Source organism: Fukomys damarensis, unplaced genomic scaffold, assembly GCF_012274545.1.
Source record: "Fukomys damarensis isolate Sample0158 unplaced genomic scaffold, DMR_v1.0_HiC HiC_scaffold_14, whole genome shotgun sequence".
Taxonomy (NCBI): domain Eukaryota; kingdom Metazoa; phylum Chordata; class Mammalia; order Rodentia; family Bathyergidae; genus Fukomys; species Fukomys damarensis.
This window is the reverse complement of record NW_022900926.1, coordinates 25379145-25389005: the sequence shown is the minus strand read 5'-3', so window position 1 is coordinate 25389005 and position 9861 is coordinate 25379145. Positions and strand designations below refer to the sequence as shown.

The 9861-nt window shown below is 46.0% G+C and overlaps 1 protein-coding gene across 1 annotated transcript in view; it reads right to left on the bottom strand.

The window, feature by feature from the left end:
* LOC117285984 overlaps nt 1-9861 on the bottom strand; it is a 47907-nt gene that overhangs the window by 20870 nt on the left and 17176 nt on the right. Inside the window, exon 2 of the mRNA XM_033763186.1 lies at nt 4297-4440. Coding sequence (XP_033619077.1) covers nt 4297-4440 — 144 coding nt within the window. The remainder of the gene's footprint in view (nt 1-4296; nt 4441-9861) is intronic.

Below are 9861 nucleotides of genomic sequence, written 5' to 3'. Positions count from 1 at the left end.
GGGGTCTTTCCGCCATCTTGAAGAATGTAGAAGAAACTCCAATAAAGCGTGCTTCAGAAGAATCCTGAGTGTTGCGTGCTCCTTGCTGGCGAGGTGCGCGCGACAGCCAGTCTTGTGGGTAGTTATTTTCAATTGTAAGTAGCTATTGCTTCAGGGGTAAAGGATGTTTCAAAACCATCTGGGCAAGTTACAAAACACTTTGCTGTGTTCATACTATTTATAGTAAAAGGCAACTAAGATTTCCCTTTGGCAGTGGAAGTAAAGGGTGTATTATTTTGATCAATGGATTATGGAGGCTTTTCTAAGTTTCCACTCATGGGAGCTAATCACACAAAGCTGGAAATAGAGTGGACCCTTGACTTACAAACTCAATTCATTTGAGAGGGCTGGTTTAACTCAGATTGGTCAGGCTCCTCTACACAGCCTTCAAAGTCTCTCTTTTGTATAATTTTAGGCCACACTGTCTTCCAGAATTTGAGAGGGCTGGTTTAACTCAGATTGGTTAGGCTCCTCTACACAGCCTTCAAAGTCTCTCTTTTGTATAATTTTAGGCCACACTGTCTTCCAGGAAGATCTCAGTGTCCTCAGACATTACCCTGTGATTTCTTAATTAACCCTACACAGGAAAGGATACTGCATTGTTCCTTCTAGAACACTTTGACGGTTAAATCTGTCTCTGAGACCATTTAAAAGCACAAGCTTTGGATCATAATTTAAGACTTTGTTTGTAAGTTAAAACTAAAATTACCATCACAACCATGTTGTTTGTATGTCAGGTCGGTTATAACTCAAGGGTCCACTGTAGCCGTGAGAATCCCAGTTCTTAATGCTTTAAAAATCTCACCTGTTAAAATACAGTAGGATGTCTTAAAAATAGTTCTTCACTATACATATTGGGATACAGGCGTACATTATGGAGTCAGGCACCACACATGTCCTTGGCCAACTAGGGTAGATTTTAAACTTTCTTATTCCATTAAAAACCTTTGAGAGCTCAGATTCTGAGTCACACTGCTGGAGTGGACCTTAACCCATGCCAGTTGTGATCATATCATTAACTTTGAGGCTAGCAGAGCAGCGTGAGATAATTTCTCTGTCTTCTCCTTTTATGATACTCAAGGGGCCACAGAGCCATTCCTGGAAAGCACACAGATGGCAGATACTTAGCATATTGCCAGCCCTGTCCCAAGCTGTGTACGTGCGATGACTCTGCTAATCCCTGTCTCAGTTCATCCTGTGAGGAAATGCCCAGTTTCATCCCATTTAACAGTTGAGCAGATGGAGGCACACAGAGCATGAGTCGTAGTGAAGAGGAACTGAGAGCCGACCCCAGCACTGTCGCCCCAGGAGGTCTGTTTTGATTTGTCCCTGCACATGGGGAAGAGGCAGCCAAGGGGAGAGAGATGCAGGTCCCTTGTGGCTGGGCAGCAAGGGCATGAATGGGGAAGGTCCAGTGAGGGGCACAGGGCCCATGGGCCAGACGTGGAGTGTGAGGACTCTGCCATGCCTTCCTGCTCACCCTGATTTTCTGGAAGAAGAGAAGGATTTCTGGGATCTGTAGCTTTCTTAAAAAGGTGGTGTGAATTCCAGGCCACTGCCATCACACCTGATAGCAGGAAGCTGTGTAGCTGGGTCTGACAAAATCCCAGGAGCTCAGCTGTGCGCTGCCAACCAATTCATTATTCATTCTTTAAAACAATTTTTTTTTTTGAGAGGTCAAACCCTCTGCTCCCTGGGCTAGGTTTGGAGACTCCCTTCTCCCCTTTATTTTTTATTTTGAAACAGGATCTCATTAAGTTGCCAAGAGGGGCCCAAGAGGGGAACGTGCAATCTTCTTGCCTTTCGCCGCCTGTTTCTTTCCCAACACCCTCCGCTCGCCGGATCCCTCCTTTCTTCCTGACTTCAGGTGAGCACGAGCTGTTCCTGAGGAACGCAGCCAGCTCGCAGGCGCCAATCGACAAGACGTGGGGAGTGTGCCGGTAACCACTGGCAGCTGAAGCCGTTTCACTTTCCTGCGGACTCTTCCGCTCTCTTGCGTGGAGACGCTGACAAGAGCTCATCCTGACCCGCTGGCAGGATTTCCCCAGCTGCTGTTTGTGTCCCCTCGGGGCTTTCTTGGGGCTCTAAAAACAACGCATGCCTGGCTAGGTTATGGGGGGAGGGTGCCACATAGGTTCATAATTCTTTGAAATTTCTGAGCATCGAAAAAAAGTAATCCTGGTGGGTAGGTGTGAGAAGTTCTTTAAAATGGGGCACATTTCTCCCCAAAGCTTAAATTAGAACTTTTCAAGAGAAACTAAATGAAAGTATAAAAATATGTAAATACTCTTCTTCCCCCCAAACAGAAACAGTGTTACCCCTCCCCCACGACTGTAGTCAGCGCCACCCAGGCAAAGGCGCCTGGACTTCACAGCGTCCAGCGTGCGGTGGGTCAGTACTCTTCCTTTGGGGTCCCACTAGTTTTCTGATGAATCGGACGAGCGCGTACCTGCATTTATCCTCCCCCCACCCCCGCTTGCCTTTACTAGGCTGGAATTTTTCTAAAGTTGTTTCACATTCCGTGGGCCTATGGGCTTCTTGCTGAAAAATACAAAAACTCCTAGGAGACCGTGGCTCAGCGAGGCAGCTGTTCCTCCGTGCCCGGCGCTGCATGCGGGGAGACAGGAGGTACCTCTAATCTGCTTCTGCCACTTCCTCTCTTTGGGCTGGAGTTCTAATTCCACTTCGAGTTTTACTCTGTTCACGGCGTAAAATGCGTTGCGAGGATTAAACAAGGCTGAAGTCTACAGTCTCTGGGGAGCCGATGAAGTGCGGAGGGACTGGGGGGGGTGTCCCCAGCACCCAGACTTGGCCCGGAAGCTCTGGTCTGGTGTTCTTTGAATCTTGGGGCGGCAGTGGAAAGGCTCTGAAGCTGGTAAACGCAGGTCCAGAAGATGATCCCTCCTAACTTTCAAGGCGGTGCTTTCCCACATAGTCCACCACCCGTGACTCCGACAGGAGCCCAGTGTTGTTGGTGGTTTTAAAGACCTGTGGAGCGGGACTCCAGTTCTAGAGTCCGGTCAAGTTGGACACACATCCAAACCACAGGTAAACTGCGTAACTCAAATGCATGCCCTTATGAATGTTCCGGGGAGTAGGAAAGAATCAAGAAGAGGGGCTGAAAACATATGGCAGTTCTGTGGGCAAGAAAATTGGCATTGTATTTCCCTTGCCCTAACCTTCCCGTGATCCGAGGCAAACGCCGAAAGGTGTAGTTGCAGTACTTCATGAAGAGAAAAGTGATGTGTGTAACATTAACTCAATTACTGAGTTTCCAAGTTTCTAATTTCAGTAAACACATTATCTACTTGATATTAAGCCAAAGGTTCAACTTTTATGCAGGATTTCTTTTTGAACGATAGATTTCCTATATGTTTCTTATTCTAGTTTTTAAAAAACTTTTACTAGTACGGTACATGTTTGCAGGACATGATTACATGGTGCGTGTACACAACACATCTTAATTCTACTTCCTCCCTCCCTCCTTCCTTCTCCCTTGTCGGGGTTCTCTACCCACTACATCTGTGACGTTACCCTGGGGATTCAGTCCCTCAGAGCCTCGCTTGCCAAAGACAACAATGAGTACTAAGCTGTCCTAGCCCTTGTGAGGTAGGATAGAAAGGTAGAAAGGAGACAAGGAAAATTTTAATATTAAAATAGCACTTTTAAGGCAAAACTGCAGCTTCACCACACAAAGGTTATTCAAGCATTTTTTTAATTTTTTATTTCTTCCAGAAAAAATTCCTGAGGGCCTTAAAGACGCTAAGCTTGTAAATTAGGCTCTGGGCCTGTGCCTTTTACCTGTAAATTATTCCCCCTCCTACCAACCCCATCCTTGGGATAGCATCAAACACATGTAAATGGTTTGACTTTTAACACAGTCACAGGGACACTAGAACACACATCCTAGAGGACTTGTCTTAGAGACACTCCCCATCCCCATAAATATATGCAGCCTCTGTCCCTCTTGAGGGCACACGCTATTTCTGAGTGTGTACTTTAAAGATTCTGCCTAATAAATCTCTTTGTACCTCTTCCGGACATGTCCTGAAAATTCTTTTTCTGTGATGAAAATCAGAGAACTTGCAACCTGCCCAGTATGAGTTCCCTGTCTCCACTTTGGGGACCTCCTAGGACACTGTTTGATGACACAGGCAGCCCAGACACACTCATGTGGAGCTGGTAGGGAGGAATCTCTCAGGGTTTTGGACAGAGACTTAGCAGAGAGGGAGGCAGTCAGTGACTGTCTAGACTCACCTCTCCTTGCTGGGGAACAGCCAGTTATGGAAGAGGAGAAGGTGCTTCCCAGTGGTCTTGGGGCCCTGGGTCACCACCATGGGGCTGTAGAGGCCGGGCCCAGCTTGCTCGAGTGGCAGAGATGCTGCAGACACCTGGCTTCCCCTGGAGGGAGAGGGAGAATCAGTCTCTGAGGGAAGGGTGGTCCAAGGAAGTAAGGATGTGTGTCTTTGGAGACACTGGTGTCTCCAAACTGCAGGTCACCCCTTGATGGCTCTACTGGGATGGAAACTTCCAGCCCAGTGGCTGTGCTACAGACCATTTTCTCCAAATGAAAACTACAAAAAGGGGAATTACAATAAAGCCCAATAAAGGGAATATTGTTGAGCCCACTTCAGGCAATAATTGACACTTGTCGTGGCCATGTTAAATTTTTTGGTGAGAATTTTAACCTTAGGCAATAATTAACAAACTTTTCCGCACCACAGCACACACAGAAAATGATAGTGTTTATATCACTCCTGAGGCAAACATCACACTGGAGGTAAACAGAGGCAGCACAGGTGGACCTGCCCACCCAGAGTTGGAGCAGACACATTCAGATCTGGAGGGATCAGAGTCATGGATTCACTGTAGCTCATTTGTGGCATACATTGGGAAGCTCTGACATACTCTTTTAATTAGCAAAAATTTCCCAAAGGTTGAAAAGGTCATATTTAGCTTGCTGCAAAATCCGAGCAAAGAACTTTCAATTGATGCTTTTCTTTCATAAATTGTTTTAACAGCAGCTCAGATACAGTGTTGTCTGTGAGACCCAGGCAATCTTGCCCCAGTGCCAGAATCACTGGTTTCTTTTATCCTCATATCTGGTTCAATCCTGGTGATTTTTCCTTTGCCTCAGAGGCTTGTGTGCAAGTGTGCACCTGCCTGTGTGCACACGTATAAGTGCGTGCACATGTGTGGGGAGCAAGGAGGTGGGATCGCCACTACTTGGCCCGATTTTCCTGTTACTTTAGCCCTTGCTCACACAACCCAGCTCTTTCCATCTACCAATGGCAAAAGTAACGTTTTGAAGAAAATCTTTTACACAGAGAACTTTCTGTTCCTTTCAAACATGATATCTGAATAAACCTGTGCTGAGAATTAAGGATACATTTCTGCTATTCACAAAGCAAACTCTGCAAATGTCAATACTATGAAGTTTCCAAAAATTGATTATGTGGCCCCAATCTTTGCTTCCACCCACCACCCCCTGTGACAAGTTCCCATCTTGAGCACAACTCTGCTTTGCAGACTTTCCTCCTACCAGACACCCCCCACTCTCTCGGTGCGTCCCTGGCCACTCAGGAGCTGTCTTTAAATGACACAGCCCCAGGAAAGCCTGCGAGGTTAGGGGACAGGGGCTTTTCAACTCTCACTGAAGGCTGGTTAACCACTGAGGGAGGGAAAAGGAGAGAGAGAAAGGGGGACTCAAGCCATGGGGCATGGGGATTAGAATTCCCTGCTCTGATTTTCAGTTGTCTTCTGATTTTCTCTGAACTTAGTTTTGGAAATGTCTGGTTATTTCCATATAGTGGAAGGATAAATAACTCACTACCTTAGAGAAAACCTTCGTGTGTCTGGTTACACTCATCAGAGTCTGCTTCATTGTCTAACCTGGAGGTCACACCCTCAGATGCACGTGGAGCTGGGCTGGTAGAGTAAGAGAGTGATGGGTCAGGTGGGGACTTGGAAAGGGGTAGAAGTCATGTTGTATCCAAAGGGGCCATTGTTAAAGTTCCATGCTTTTGTAGCATGTTGCCTGTATTACTTCAATTTTTTTGACATGTTCCTAATGCATAGGAAAGAGGCCTCGTGTTGTTAGCAATTATTTACAAAGCCAGTGAGCCAAAATTCTACTAAATGTCAGCTCTTTGTAAACATTTATTTAAACACAATGGTGGCTGAGGGTGGGCAGCAATGTTCTGATCTCTGCCTAATTAATTCATCCCAAACTGCTGCAGATTTAAAGCATATGGAAATACTCAGTTGATACGGAATTTCTGGTGATATTAGCAAAATATTTGAATATTTTTAATAGGATTTCATAAACTAAATCAAGTCACAGATCTATATCTGTCAGGTAATTATTCATTTGGGCTTGAGAAAATACACACACATAGAGAATCCATACGAAGTACAGGTTGCTGGGGATTTAGCTCAGTGGTTCTGGCGCCTGCCTCATATCAAGTACAATGACATAGGAAAAAAAATAATTGAAGTAAAAGAAAGTTTCTTCCTTGAGTATTGCACTCTGCCAAGTGCTTGCCCACACGTGAGTCTTGGTGTAGCCACAATATTTTTCTTTTTCCTACCCTTTCATTATTAGTCCCCTTATTCCTCCCTATGTCTCTTTCTCCCCATTTTTTTTGAGATCTTAAACTTTATTTTTCTGACACACACAGAAACTTACATCCTGAAAAAAAAAAACCCAGCTCCTCGTGTTAACCATATTTCACAACAAAGGCACCTCAGCACTCTCGACCTAGGGGAAAATTTTAAAACACACTGAAATAGGAAACAAATGACGTAGCAAATACTCGTGAACGGAAACAACTTTGTCCACTGCCTCTCCGCATGGTGATGAATTTCTAGCTGACACTGGGGCTGGCTGGTGGCCTCTTACAGTGAAAGTGCCACCAGCCCTGGTCTCCCCAGACCCCATCTTCTCCTGAGCTTTACATGGGACGTGATCTGGTGTGTCATCAGCTCTCGGCCTGAATGAGGGGGAGGGAAGGATGCATCATGGTGGTCCTGAGGGGAGCTCGGCCTCCTAAGTGAGCATCGCACAGCTGTGGTCTTCCATCCTGAACTTCTCTTATCCCACTGTGGCTGTGACCTAAAGGATCAGATTGTGACTGAGTATGTATGGGCTCTCTGAGCTACCAGTGACTTTGCAAAAGAAAAAAAAAAAAGGTGCTATTAAACCGATTTCTGCAGTGGGAAACCTGAGCAGGAAACCCTCCCTTCCGGGGCCTGATGTTTGAGGCCATGCAGATGGGTCCTCTGTTCCACAGGGCTTGGTTTTGTCCCCATGTGGAAACCATCTGCATGAAGCAAGGGGCTGGCAGCTCTGCACAGCCTCATGGTTCTAATGTGGATTTCCTAAAATCTATATGTAAGCCTTGTGGCCCAACACTGGCTCCCAGAGCATCTGAACGCTGCTCATTTCTTTTCTCTTACTACACTTTTTCAAACTTGAGGCCAACCTGTGGTGCAATGGGGCTAACATTTATTGGTCATCTGCTGTGTGTTCCCACAGAGCCTCTTCATCACACTCTTGAATAATAAAAACAAATAGCAGAGCACTTGCTCTGCTCCATTTGGAGCTCAAGGAGAACCACATTGCTGGTTCAAGGAGGACCAGATCAATAAAGCAGAAAGTATATAACTTTTACCTGGAAATATTTCCCCTCTTTTTGGGCTACAATTGTATAATTGAAAAATACAAATAAAATATATTTATGATATCTTTAAAAAAATGACAGGCATAGATAATTCTTTCTCTCCTGGGCATCTAGGTTTTAAGATTTTTGTCCTTTGCTATTTTGTTCTTGGGTTGTAGTAAAATGTGGTACCCTTGTGATTCTATTCATTGGTTCTCCGGTATTTTCTGTAATAATAACTGGTGGTTTTCAGAAGGTGTAGAGTCCCAAGCACTTTCATCCTCATTATCCCCCTTCATTTTCATTCTCATCTACCCCACAAATGGGACACAGATCTTCACCTCTGTTCACAGGTGGGAAACCTGAAGCTCAGAGGGGAGGCAGGGGCATCAGAAAAAACAATGGGCAGGATCAGTGCTCCAGACGCTGACGCTTGCCTGCCACAGGTGCCAGTTATGGTGCTGATTTATTGATCTCTTCACAAGCCATCACCTGGAGCTCCTCCCGCTTGCCTAAGGCCACAATGGAACATTCTGTATTCACACACTGTTAGCCACGGGGCTGACTCTGCTGGGGGGGATGTGGGGACCGTCAGCCTGGAGATACCCAATGTGCGTGAGTGGGGAGGAAGTAAGTCCAGGTCAGCTGCACAGGAGCTGGTGCTGGGCAGGCCAGCAGTGCGTGCCCAGTGTTGGTGGGCTCAGCCCTGTGAAATTTCACTTCTTTCAACACATCTCTATGTGAAAGACTTGGGTGGTTCTAAAGAAGCCAGGGGAGACACAGGCAGGTGGAGAAAGCCCAGGCTACGTGGGGCTCGGCTGAGGGCAGTGCAGCTTCCAATAGTTTCAAAACATTTTCAATACTGCAGGAAGTTTTCTTAGGAATCTGTGAATGGTTTTGTGGGAGAGGGGCAGGGTATTTTTTTTTTTTTTTTTTATCACTATGTACTTGAGACTGACCTGGAGCTCACTATGTAGCCCAGGCTGGTCGCGACCTCACAGCGATCCTCCTGCCTCAGCCTCCTGAGTGCTGGGGTTACAGGAATGAGCTACCATACCTGGCTAGAGTATGCTTGTTATTTTGTTTTAAGTAGATTCTCAAAGGGCTCTGATGTCCCTCCAAATTTTTAAGGTTTACTATTTTTAAAGGAATTTCATGACCATCTATAAAATATTTCCGCCATCCAAACTGGGAGTGTCCTTATTACCCTCAGGTGCTAGTGAAGGTAGGTTCTCAAAGTCACATAGTGTCTCCTGCTCCCCTTCAAGAATGTGGGCTGGGCGTAGGGGTACACATCAGTAATCCCCAGCATCCTGAGAGGCTGAGGCAGCAGGATCACAAGTTCAAGCTCATCCTATGTAACTTAGTGTCTGAATGAGACCTTACCTCACAATAAAAATAAAAAGGGCTGGGGATGTACCTCAGTGGGAAGTCCTGGGATCAATCCCCAGTAACACACACACACACACACAAACACACACACACACACACCACAGTATTTAAAATATCACACTTCTCCACTTGGAATGGCCCCAGTGTGGCAAACTCCCATGGATCTATCAGAACTCAACTCTGATTCGACTTTGCTGTGGAGCCTCTCAGACCCTGGGGCACACTTCCCCCTCTCTTGCCCAACACCTGTTCCATCTCCTAACGCCTGTTGTCCTGTGGGAACTCGCTCACCAATCACTATCCTGGGAACACAAGAGTGGGCTCATTTTGCATTCCCAGCATGTGTCTCTGTGTCAGATATACAGAAAGTGTTCAGTAGGTCTTCACTCTGCCATCTAGAAGGCAGCCTAGCAAGCTTAGTTGTGAAGCCAAATCTGAGCTCCATCAGATCAGGATGAAGGGTGTGGTTAGTCTGAGTCACATAGGCTAAGTGTCACTGACGATGTCACCGGTACCCGGTACTGTGGTCCTGGTGGCAAACAGGGCAAAAATTCAATTATTGAGCACTGATAGTGTACAAAGCACTCTACTGGATCCAGTGGGTGGGGAGTTTTTTTCTTTTTTTTTAGTAATGATAACGGGTAACTTTTATTGAATTTTACTACATCTTGGTCAGTATTCATTGGGATTCTGTACCTTTACATAATAGGTCTTGATTCTCATTTTTCCCCTTGTCCCTGCCCTCCCTTCACCCCCTCCTCCCCTCCCC